At 39.2% G+C, this 13366-nt stretch overlaps 1 protein-coding gene across 1 annotated transcript in view; it reads left to right on the forward strand.

Annotated features, from left to right (window-relative positions):
• Positions 1 to 5102, forward strand: part of LOC139001787 (putative selection and upkeep of intraepithelial T-cells protein 1 homolog) — a 55223-nt gene extending 50121 nt beyond the window's left edge. The window contains exons 7-8 of the mRNA XM_070403319.1: positions 2374 to 2496; positions 4702 to 5102. Of these exons, the coding sequence (XP_070259420.1) occupies positions 2374 to 2496; positions 4702 to 4754 (176 nt within the window). The 3' untranslated portion in view covers positions 4755 to 5102. The remainder of the gene's footprint in view (positions 1 to 2373; positions 2497 to 4701) is intronic.
• The last annotated feature ends 8264 nt before the right edge of the window (positions 5103 to 13366 follow it).

Below are 13366 nucleotides of genomic sequence, written 5' to 3' on the forward strand. Positions count from 1 at the left end.
CCGGGTGGCAGAGGGCAGGCCCAAACCCTAGGTGCAGCCCCTGGTCGGGCTCAGAGCAGGGCCGATTGGGGAGCTGGGGCGCCGCCCCATGTCATGCACAGAGCAGGGCGGATCAGGAGGTTGCGATGCCACCCTCAGTCATGCTCAGGGTAGGGCCGATTGCGGGGTTGGGGCACCACCCCCGGTCACACTCAAGGCAGGGTCGATGGGGAGGTTGCGGCGCCGCCCCCTGTCATGCACAGAGCCGGGTGGATCGACAGGTTGCGATGCCACCCTCAGTCATGCTCAGGGTAGGGCCGATCCGGAGGTTGGGGCGCTGCCCCCTGTCACGCACAGAGCAGGGCCCATCAGGGGGGTTGGGGCTCCATACCCTGTCACACACATAGCAGGGTCGATCAGGGGGTTGGGGAGCTCCCCCCTGTCATGCACAGAGCAAGGCCTGGCTTAGGCCTGCTCCTGGGTGCCTGGCCAGGCTGGCTGAGGGGCTGAGGGCTGTTTTCCAACTGGCGGGTGACAGAAGCTCCCAACCGCTCCTTTTTTTCTTTTTTTTTTTTATTCTGGGCCAGCTTTAGCTCTGAGGCCTCGCTGCTGAAAACATTGATACAATGTTTTGGTCAGCCTGGCTGAAGCCCAGCCGGTTTCTGGGGTTTTGTTTAGCTTCTTATTTGCAACATAGTACATAGTTGCTTAGAGTTGCAGCTGAGAGGCCGGCAAGTGAGGTGGGGAACGTTGGAGTCCGCAGTCACTGGAGCAAGCAAACCTCCCTGTTCGCTTCAGTGCATGGCTGCCGGCCGCCATCTTGGCTGACAGTTAATTTGCATAAGGATATGCTGATTAGCCAATGGGAAGGGTAGTAGTCGTACGCTAATTACCATGTTTTTCTTTTATTAGTGTAGATTGTCTTATATAGCATTATCTATATATATAAAAGCCAAGCGATCAGAACGACTGGAACAACTGGTCACTATGATGTGCACTGTGGTGGCCAACCTGCTCGATCAGGGCCCGCCCCCAACCTCCCGTGGCCCCTCCTCCCAGCCAGCTCCACCCCTATTGGCACCCCCACCCTGATTGGGGGCAAGCCGCCCCCCCCACCTGTTTGGCCCCCATTGGGGCAGGCCTTTCCAGCTGGACCCCACCTGTGCACAAATTCGTGCACCAGGCCTCTAGTGTATTTATATTTATCCATATATTTTTACTTTTTTAATCTTTATTCTTTCTTGCATGCCAGACTTTTTCATATGTGCTATTTCTCATGTTACTTAAAAAAAAAATTCTTTTCTGGCCTGCAGATATTTTCTGGATTGTCTCTTTCAATTTTTGAAATATATATGGGTATTTTATAAGATTTTATCTCTTAATTGAAATACAGTGGGGCCTTGATTTATGAGTTTAATTCGTTCTGAGACCGAGCTCATTAAGGAGCTCATTAAGATGCTCGTTAACTCAAATTACTCTGTCAACTCAATGCAAAAAATCTGCCGAGAGACAGCTGGTATCTCAAAAAACTCATTAGTTGGGACACTCGTAAGTCAAGGCCCCACTGTATCTAAACTTGTTTCTGATTTCTGATGGATGTTGTCTTTATAGTTTCAATTCATTTAATAAGGGCCTACTATGTGCCCGGCCATTTCTAAATATTGGGGATTCAACAATGAACAAAATATTAAAAGGCCCTGACCTTCTGGAGCTTACATTTTAGTGACCATGTTTTACATTAATGAAATGAAAACTACCATGTCTAACTTCTGTCTAGTCCTTCTAGGGCCTTATCGCAATGAAAACATTTTACAGTCTTAAATTTAGTATCACGGCTCCTTTATCTTCATTTGTCCATTTGTTACTTAAGCGGATTGAATTTGAACTCTTTCAATATCATGGTCATATCCAGTACACATTGCATATTCAAATTTAGTCTTCCATCACCTAGCTGCAATTACAGACAATTTTGTTTTATCCAAATGCTCAGAGGTCCAATTTATTATCTCTGTGATGCTTCTAGAACATTTTGCTTCTGCAGCTCCTAACCAAGGGTATGAAAACAAATGAGAGTGTATTCTCAGTTACCTCTGGATACATGAGTAGACATAGTGTCTACTCATGGCTCAGCCCAAATTCCATGCACCCTCTGGCTCATCTAAACTACCAAGTCTTATCCCATCATAATGCCTGGCATTGCAATTCCAAATTAGGCCCAGGAAAAACACTCACAAGTAAATGAGGGTTAGAAGGCAGATTTTCCTTTGTCAGTGCTCCTCCTTCCCTTGTTAAGTGGGATATGTTTTCTTTATTTGTGCATATATTCCAGTCTCTATTTGGTTTTGTTTTTAAAATATATATATATTGTTTTTTTAATTTTTCTCTCTTTTCCAGCCTCTGTTTTGGATAGCCAAGCCCCATTTTATAGTACTTGGATGTGTGATTTGTCTTTGATCCTGGGTTCACTGATGGTATTTTTCACCCTACTCATTTTTGGTCTCCTTTATACCCTGAAAGGTAAGTGAGATGGAGAGGTGGGAGTTCTGATGATATTATCACCTCCACCTCCACCTGAGTCCCTTGTATGGTTAACCTGCACTCTGAAACTTCTGTTATAGGGTCAAATAAGCTCTGAAAACAAATGGCATCTTGGGATATCCACATTTTTCTTCGACATCAGCAAGCAGAACGGGAACATTTTAGCAATTACCTCATGCCTTGCTAAATGCTCATCCCGTTACATTACCAAATCCTCCTTCACTGATAGAACACATTCGTGTGGGAATGGGGGCTTTACCATTTACATTAAAGACTGGGCAGCACCAGAGAAAGACCTCAGCCCAACCATGCCTAGCTGGTGACCAATTAATTGTTGAAAATTTGCTGCAGATTCACAAGGGAGGTTCCCTTTGACATTCCGATGGAACTCTTCCTTCAAGTAAAGATATGGTAATGGAGGCACATGTATAGGGAGGGGTACCATACCATCCATATCATAAGCAATTCCCATGTAAAAGTCAATAAAAGCAAATAGAAAGAGCAGATGTAATAGGCTAAGAGCCAGAGCAACCAATGCAGACTTATTTTATACTTTTTTGAATGCTGTGGCTCCAAATCCTAATTAATTATTTAATCATTTTTCTTGTCTCAGACTAGTAAATCAATGTAGTCCATTTAGGGACCTGGGGGTCACATACTGAGAAAAAATAGAGACCATATCTAAGCTGCATACTCTGCCCTTCCAGGCCTGTGAATAAAACTTTGAGAAAAATCCCACTGATTGCAACTTTTCTCATTTTGCTTAAGTTTGGTATTTAGTTCTAGAGGTTTTTTTCTATGATGTGGGTCTGAGATCCCTATATTTTAGTGGTTTTTTGTAAGCATTTCTCCCCATGCTAGTATTGGGAATAGAAAAAGGTGAAGCCGTTTGGGAAGTTACAGAATCTGAATGCCTGCATCTTATTATTTACTACCCACGTACTACACCCACAATATCCCAAGGGAAATGATGAACATAGATATGGCTAGGGAAATTGCCACTCCTTAGTATTAAAAACTTTCTCTAAAAAAGAATTAAACTTCGATTAAGTGTAGATTGGCCCTACTGCTATTTAAATTTAAGTTAAGCCCCAGACCATAAACTAAAATGGCACCAAATAACTTAGATCTGTAAGTTCAGCAAAGACTTTCCCTTTGACTTGACCACTCCACTGTGAAGGATGGGTCATAAAAATAGGGCAAGCTATCAGAAAGGAAATTAGGACAAGGGCATGAAAGGTCGGACAAATGTGTGTTTGCCCCAAGAGAGGTTTATATTTAGGCTCTGCTTCCTGCCAGAGATGATAACGAAGGCACAAGTACAGGGAGAGGTAGCATACCATCCAGACAATGAGCAAGTTCCGTGTAAGAGTCCCTGCCAACAGAAAAGAGCAGAAGTATCAGCATAAAAGCCAGAGAAGGGCTGTACTCATTCTAACACAGGCTCATTTCCTCTCCTTCTTGCCACTGCTCAGGGCTTTCCCTTCTGTCTGAGAATTAGATAAATTCCAATCGGTCATAATTTGGTGGTGTCCAAATACCCACTACTGCTCTGAACCCTTGAATTGGGGGGTTTCTTTTACGAAAGGGGCCAAAGTATGTGTCTTGTCCTGGCTTGTTTCTATCTAACTCAAGCAATTGCAAAGGTGTCAGGCTTACTTTTCTAGAATTGCAATGCCAAAGCAATGAGTCATAGCTGTGATATTTGAGTTAAGATTTCACTTCCAAACCATTAACTCCCTTAACAAATGTATTCTAACTATCCCAATGTGGATTTGAACTACATCTGTCTTGGGAAAGATTCCACTCCCTTTGCTAATAGTAGGCAGCACTAAAATTTTATGACTTGTGTGATATTTAAGCCAAAATCTTTGCTTCTCTGTATGTATCTCTTCATCCACTCAAAGTTCTTGAATGATACATGTAATTTACATTAAAATAATTGTTGATATTGGTTTCTGCTATAGAATTTAACCATAAAAAGCATTATAATCAAAGACATTCTTTTCTTTCTCCAATTGTATTCTGTCTATAAAATGAAGATTTTGGTCTTGATTTTCGTTGTCCTGTGAATGTCAGTGAGTACCGTTATGGTCTCTGATGTGCCCTCCTCCCCATATCTTAAGTTTAACTAGACTTGAATCCATGTATCTTCAATAACAAGAGTCACTGCTTCCCTAACAGATATTTCACAAGAATGGACATCTGACTACTCATCTGAAACACAGGACACTTGAGGACAGTAGAACCAGCAATGTAAACTTTGAGATAAAGGCATTTTGGACCAAGGACCTGTACTTTTGTACAGAGCCAAATAATTACAATGCGTGAGAGCAAAATAAAAAATTTCAGATATTTTGTAGTCTTTCAGTATATTTATTACGTATGTATTTTCCTTGCAAATTTACATGAGAAATTACCTAGGTCAAATGTAATCACACCATAATTAAGATCTCAAGCAACAGAATATCTATATGTAGAAAAAGTGATAAGCTAAGAAACAAATAAATGTACCATAAAATTTTGCAATAATTCCAATGTACCATAATCAGCTGTATAAATGGACTTAAATCTCTGATTTTTAAACTGAGACTAAAATTTGATAAAATTACAAAATAAAAGATCTTTGATTCATGACATAGGCTGTGATGGTTACTTAATTTTATGTGTCAACTTACTCATAGATAGAGAACAGTTGTCAAAGGGTAGGGGTATTGCAGAGCTGAGTGAAGAGGTGAAGGGATTAAACAACAACAAAAGAAACCAATACATACACAGACAACAGCACGGTGATTCCCAGAGGGAAAGCGGGGTGGGAGAAGAAAGAAAAGGATATAGGGGGGTAAATGGTGATGGAAGGAGACTTGACTTCGGGTGGTGAACACATAATACAATATATAGATGGTGTATTATAGACATGTACACCTGAAACCTATATAATTATGGTGATTACCAGAGGAAAATGGGTGTGGGGGAAGAAAGAAAAGGGTATAGGGCAGGGGTGGGCAATCTTTTTGTGAGTGCGTGCCAAAACCAGCAAGATCTCTGACTCAAAATTCTTCTGCATGCCAACCCTAATTTTTTGAGAACATGTTACGCCTACTTGATATCTCTTAAGGTGTACATATGTGAAGAACTTTGAAGAAATAACAAAATTCATTCGAGCAACAAAAACACAGTATATGATGATGAAAAATACATTTATTTATTTTTATTTTTTTAAAATATATTTTATTGATTTTTTACAGAGAGGAAGGGAGAGGGATAGAGAGTTAGAAACACCGATGAGAGAGAAACATAGATCAGTTTCCTCCTGCACACTCCCCACTGGGGATGTGCCTGCAACCAAGGTACATGCCCTTGACCGGAATCGAACCCGGGACCTTTCAGTCTGCAGGCCAATGCTCTATCCACTGAGCCAAACCAGTTACGGCTACATTTATTTTTTAATGTATACATGTACACTGATAGTCCTACAGAAAACTTTATGACTCCGTTTGATAATATCAGTGGGACTTTTGCTGCAGAGAGAAACATAGAAATTTATTCCCCTTTCGTTAGTACCGGTGGGCAAAGCGAGAGAGAAGGTTTCATTTTTATAGAGTGAAATTTTGAATAAGTAGGTGAGGCGGTTGTCTTGTCAACGAAAACCCGTTGCATCTGAGGCTGAAACCAAAACACTGGTCAGATCTAGGAAGGCAGACAGAGTTAAGGCAGAGGCATAGAAATTGCTCTTCCCCTCTCTTTTCAATTCATGTCTATGGTCTTTAAGATAACTTGTTATGTAAAATTATTTATCTAAGATGCACCTACACTGAATTTATCTGAAAAATAAAAAAGTCTATATTATGAAAAAATTGTAAATAGAAGATTATAAGAGAGGATTTCGCATGTCAGCAAAAGTTACTGGCGTGCCATGTTTGGCGCATGTGCCAAGGGTTGCCCACACCTGGTATATGAATAAATGATGCTGGAAGGAGACTTGACTTATGGTGGTGAACACACAGTACAATATATAGATAATGTATCATAAAAATGTACACCTAAAATCTATATAATTTTATTAACTAAGTAGAGGCCTGGTGCATGAATTTGTGCACAGGTGGGGTCCTGCCAGCCCGCCCCAATTGGGACCTATTGAGCAGGTCCATGGGGAAGGGCCATGGGCAGTTGGCCAGCCAGCCCTGCCTTCTGCTTGAACTCCCGGTTGAACTCCTGGTAGAGGGGACATTTTGCATATTAGTCTTTTATTATATAGGAGGATATAACTCCAATAAATTTAACTTTTAAAAAAAGAATTGTAAATAAATAACATTTTATGCATCAACTTGTGTTTGTGAGGATGTTATTGGAAGAGATTAGCATTTGAATCCGTAGACTGAGTAAAACAGATTGCTGTTACCAATATGGGCAGGCAACATCTAATCCAATGAGGGCCCAAATAGAACAGAAAAGTGGAGAAAGAGCAAATTTGTTTCCCCTTTTTGGGTTGGGATGTCCATATTCTCCTTCCCTTGGATATCAGAGATCCTGGTTCTCAGGCCATTAACCTTGAACTGGGGGTTATGCCATTGGCTTCCCTTGTTCTCAGGCCTTCAGACTTTGCTGAATTATACCACCAGCTTTCCTGGTTTTCTAGTGATAAAATGGCAGATCATTGGATTGTTTTATTCTTCAAAACCACATGCACCAATTTCTGTAATAAATTTTCTGTTTGGTATATTTTTCTGGAGAACTCTGAGTAATATATATGCTTAAAACTTAATTATTAAAGCAGTTTCAATGTGAAAGGATGGAGAAATAAATACCTAGACAACAATAGCTGTATAACTACATTACTACTAGTAATTATACAGAAAATGTAATTGCTAGTACATAATAATAATAGGTGTCAGTGTTTTAAATTTTAGTCATTCTGGTTGGCATGTACTGCTATCTTATTGGGATAATTTGAATTTCTGTGACGACTACATCCATAACCCCGTATAAAGTATAGAAAAAAGCAATACATTTGGACATGATACAATTGTCTATCTCAGTGCAAAATAATCCAAAGCAATTGTAAGTGTCTACATAAGACTTTAAGAGAGTGAACTATTGTACCTTAATTCAAAATATCAGAGAAGGAAAAGGGTGATGTGGAACTAATACCTCAAAGAAATATTTTTTTGAGAATGTGGAGTTTAAATTGCTCATTTAAGATAGTTAACTTTTGGGGCTTAGAAAAAAAAGAGAAAGTACACTAGGGGGACACTGAGTAAAGCTAAGAAATAGAGTTTTTGTAACACTGGCTTGTTTTTAAGCAGTCTTGCTTCTCTTCTAAGATCTTGGTAATTTGAAAAGGTCCATTGTGAGGTCTGTATGCTTGGATCAGAACTAGGAACACCCCTAATAGGTAGTTCATTGAATGACAGAGTTAAATAAGGTGTGGAGTTTGAGGTGCTAATTAAGCATATTTTGATAGAATTAATCTTAATATAAGAAGTTATTAGGGAGCTTGCTCTTCTCTCTCTTTCTCTCTCTCTCTCTGTTTGCACAAAGAAGAGGTCATGAAAGCACACAGTGAGATTATGGTTACCTACAAGCTGGGAAGAGGGGCCTTACTACAAATTGATCTTGGACTTTTGGCTTCCAGAACTTTCAGGAAATAAATGTTGGTTATTTAAGTCACCTAGTTATGGCACCCAAAGCTGACTAATGCATTTCCTCTATAAAACAATAAGTAAACTGGGGAAAAATATGTCAGAAATCAACTTTTATCAGAACTCTGGAAACTAACCAAAAGCTTGCAATAACCATGGAAACAATCAGAAAAAAAATCTGAATTTAGATAAGAACAGTGATCTTTGCAGCCTTTTAAATTACCCTTTTATATTCTGCATCTCAGCTCAGTGGTTACCTTGCAAATATTAGTCTGCATTCCCTTACTAGTACTGGCAGAGGGAGCAGAATGGATCTCATTTGCAAAGATACATATAGAGAGGAACCCACATGGATGAGCTACTCCCACAAAGATAGAGTGAAACCAATATCTATTCTTACTGCTTCTGACTACTTCAGAATGATTTCTTCTGACCTTGTTCAAGAGACTATGTTGCAGAATCTAGGGCTCGTCATCACAGTGTTTACACATACATTTGGCTTAGGAGTCAGAGATTTAGGAGAATTCATGGGAAAGTAGAGCAATTGCAGCTCTAACTGCACATTTCCCTTGTAACACACTTAACCTGGAAACATAAAAGAAAGGGAATTCTGGAAAGTGTATTTCAGCCTAGACAAGTTGAATAATTATAAAGCTATTGCAATGTCCTTAAATCAAAATTTTCATATCTAAGAAAGGACAAAATCATCTGAACATAAAATAAGAGAAAAAAATGACAATAGAAACAGACCTAACATAGTCAATTAAAATAGTAAAAGTAGCTGATAAGTTTTAATGAACTATAGTTGATTTGTTCTAGCATGTGAGGAAGAGTTACATAACATTACCATAAAAGTGGAATCTAAGAAAAATACTTGGTATTTCTATAAGAATAAAATATAACTTCTGAACTTAAAAAATAAAGCTCATTTGAAGAGTTTAGCAGCATATTAGGCAGGGATTTGTGAACTGAGAGACTCTATAATTGAATATGTCCAAGCTGAAGAACAAAAAGAAGAAAAATAGAATAAACAGAAAAAGCATTGGGAGATAAGAGAAACAATAAAAAGATCTAACATACATATAACTAGACACTCAAAAGCAAAATAACATAATGCAGAAGAAATATTTGAAGAAATAACGGTTGGAATTTTATTTTTAAATTCATGTATTAAATGAGGAATGTGAAACTCAAGCAGGATAAGTATAAATTAAACCATATCAAGCACATCATAAACAGACTATGAAAACAAAATTGAAGCAAAATGTTTAAAGAAATCTAATAAAGATACACTGTCTTCACAGATGCAATAATAAGACAGATCAATGACTTTTCAACATATAATGCAAAGGGTATGAAACAATGAAATAACCTATTTGACACTTTGGAAGGAAAAAAGTTCCAATTAGGATTTTGTTTAGGTGACAATACCTTTAAAATTTAGGTTAAATAAAGACAATTATATCACAGTCTGAGAAAAGAGATTTTACTTTAGTTTAAGAAGGTATTTACAAATACCATGATCTCCTGGCTCTTGAATCAAATTAAAAACAAGGCTATACCTTTACCCTCATGTGAAAAGTGCAGTCAATGCCTGAATTTTTGTAGGCCAGTATTTCTGCTTCAAGTTTTCTAGTTTTTCAGAAAGTCTATCTCCCTGATAATCTAATGTGGAAGCTGAGAGCATCCCTTGGCTAAAATGCAGCAGATTCCCACTGTATTTAATAAGATTCAGTAAATTTTCTTGAACAAATTCTCTCCAATTTGTAATATAAGACTAACAATAAGCTAAATTATGCACTGGTTATAATTTGCTGTGTAACTCTTTGTTTAAAGTATTAAATTATTTGCCAATCCAGACAAATATTTAATAAATATTTGTCCTTATTTATTTATCCAGACACAACTATCTGGAATTTGATGTGCAGTTTGTGTTTTTGTAGATATTATGTGTTTGCATGTATTTATAAGTATATATTTCATATATCATTGTTTTATTTTACTTCAAATTTATATCACTATTGCTAATCTTGAATTATTCTTTCTAAGGTGTACTCATGTTTTAAAATTATCTGTTGCTACAGACTGAATGTTTGTTTCCCCCTGCCCTCAAAATTCAACTGTTGAAACCAGATTCCAATGTAATGGTATTTGGAGGTGGGATTTTAGGGTATGAATAGGTCATGATATTAAAACCTTCATGAATAGTATCATGCCCTTATCAAAGAAGCTCCAGAGAGCTCCCTCAACCATTCCATCATGTGAGGACACAGCAAAAAGACAGGTGTCCATAAACCAGAAAGTGGGCCCTGAGCAGACACTCAATTTATTGGATCCTTGATCTTGAACTTCCCAGCCTCCAGAACTGGGAGAAACAAATTTCTGTTGTTTATAAGCCACCTGGTCTATAGCATTTTGTTATAGCAGTCTGGTTGGACTATGGCATCTGCTTAAGATATATTTATGGTATTCAAAGGAAATTTATTTATTTAATAAGTTTTATTTCCACCTTGAAAAATAAATGTTTTTGTTATTGGTGGGGAGAGGTCCTCCTCATCCCCAACTGTTGCTCATGGGAGTGGGCTTCTTGCAGTATCCCGAGAAAACAAATTTCCTGAGACTTGCATTAGAGGATGAGATACTGTAGAAAGCGTTACTTCTGTGGAATCAAACCCCTGAGTTCCCAAGGTCCCATTTCCCTCAGGCCTCTCAAGGAAGAAGTCCCATTTTGTCTTTAGCAGGTCTAAAATCAGAGCCAGTGTCCAGAGCTTCTGTTCCATGTTGGAGCAACCCAATCCAGCATCAAGCTAGCTTACTTTGTGTTCCCAGTTGCAATCCATTAGTCTATTGCATGTGAGGTCCACAGGGCCACATGGTTATGAAGGAAACACAGGTGAATGCAACAAAGTAGGAATAAGAGAGCCCCACAAGTCAAAAGCCAAGAGCCCCATAAGCCAAGAGCGCCAAGAGCCAATAGTGCTTTTTGTTGTTGTTTGGGAGATTATGTATCCCCAAATTTTCATGGGTTTGCATTAGCTCCCCCCACTCTGGCCAAAGATCTTTGTTCCCAGGTTTGATTGACAGAAAATACCAACTTCACTGTGCATGTGTCTATCTCCCCTTTGTTGGACACCTTCCATCAGTGACCTGCAGGGAATGGCCGGTGGTACCCTGGGGAGTGTGAAATTATAGCTTCTTGGTGAAGCTGCCCAGATGACATGCCTAAAAAGTCTGCCCCCTTTTGATCTTTTTCTATCTATACTAATAAAAGCCTAGGTGGTCTTCGCACCCTCATGTCATCACAAGATGGCCGCCACAAAATGGCTGCCACAATATGGCCGCAACAAGATGGCTGGCAGGGAAGGGCAGTTGGGGGTGACCAGGTTGGCAGGGGAGGGCAGTTGGGGCCCATCAGGCTGGCAGGGGAGCAGTTAGGCATCAATAAGGCTGGCAGGGGAGCAGTTAAGGGGTGATCAGGCTGGCAGGTAGAAGTGGTTAGGGGCAATCAGGCAGGCAGGCAGGCGAGTGGTTAGGAGCCAGCAGTCCCAGATTGTGAGAGGGATGTCCCACTGCCTGTTTAAACTGGCAGTGGGACATCCCCCGAGGGGTCCCAGATTGGAGAGGGTGCAGGCCGGGCTAAGGGACACCCCCCCATGCATGAATTTTGTGCACCGGGCCCGTAGTCTATATTATAAAAAGCCAGTGACTATAACGCCATAATGCCATAACTACCAAACTGCTGGTCACCAGGAGGTGCATTGATGGGTCCCGCGGCGCAGCGTGTTGGGGTCTCACAGCATGGCAGGTCTAAGTCTTGTGCAATTTTACACACTGGGTAGAGGCCCAGTGCATGAATTTGTGCACCAGTGGGGTCCCTCAGCATAGCCTGCGGGGGTCCAGCCAAAACCAGGAGTCCAACTCCTCCTGCTGCTCCTGCCTGCCACTCCTGCTCACCCTTGCCCCACTGCACTTGTTGCCGCTACTGCTCGATAGGCTCACTGCTGCTCTTCCGTGGTCTCTGGGAGTGCATTGACCACCAGGGGCAGCTCCTGCATTGAGCATCTGCTCCCTGGTGGTCAGTGTGCATCATAGCGACCAGTAAACCAGTTGTTCAGTCATTCAGTCACTTAGGCTTTTATATATACAGGCAGTCCTCGGGTTACGTCGGACTCAATGTACATCGTTTCATGGTTATGTTGCCATCTCCCATTTATTTATATAAAAAATTCTGTCATTTCAACATATGTACATATTTGCTGTATGTTTTTTATTATTTACCACAATAATTTCTGGTCAATTAAAATAGTAAAAGGTCAGGAATTGCTTTCTCTCTTTTAATTTTTTTTTACTGTTTCACTTCATTACTGCTGTGTATGTGCTCCATGTGAGTGACATAGGTGCTTATGTAGGCGGGTTCCAACTTACAGTGAAAATTGTGTTACGTCGTAGGAACAGATCTCCGATGTAACCCGAGGACCTACTGTATAGACTAGCTAATTACAAGAATATCATTTTCTGTCTTGCTCTTTCTAATTTCATTCAGAACCACAACAAATGGAAATATAAAAATTTAATTCATTTTTTATGATATAATAATTTTTAAATTGTTGACTATTATTGCTCTCAGTGTTTTTACTAATATATTTTCAAAGCAGGAATGTATGATTTCCCATTTCCACAAATAATCATCAAAATTTAATTCTTTTAAATGTTTACTAGTCTGTCAATGGTAAGATGAAATGTCATTACATTGTATTTCATTACCCTGAATGATAACTTTTAAGAATCTTTTCACATATTATTTTATTTTATAAATAAAATTTCTGTAGCACCATATCCTGAGAAAAGAGCTACACAAATATTAAATTAGGTAATCATCATTAGGAACCTATGAAGCAGGTACTATTGTTTGATTTGCCAATTTCTGGTGCCAGAAGCATATTAAAATCTTTTTCAATGTTTATAGAATTGTACTTGCATTTCTTTAAGTGTTTTCTTTATGAATTTAAGAGTATATTATCAGTGTATATGTACTGTACACTAATATTTAGAAAGTTTCAGTATATAGTCCTTATCTTCATTTTGTCAGTGACTTTTTATCCCTGCTAATTTCTTTTTAATTAAATTTCCCCCAATATTAATATATCTTTTCACATATATTTTTAGTAGACGCTGTATGGTTTTTGGTCTTTGTATCCTTGTATTTT

The sequence above is a fragment of the Myotis yumanensis genome, unplaced genomic scaffold (assembly GCF_028538775.1).
Source record: "Myotis yumanensis isolate MYYU_CA2020_CCGP unplaced genomic scaffold, mMyoYum1.0.hap1 SCAF_2, whole genome shotgun sequence".
Taxonomy (NCBI): Eukaryota; Metazoa; Chordata; class Mammalia; order Chiroptera; family Vespertilionidae; genus Myotis; species Myotis yumanensis.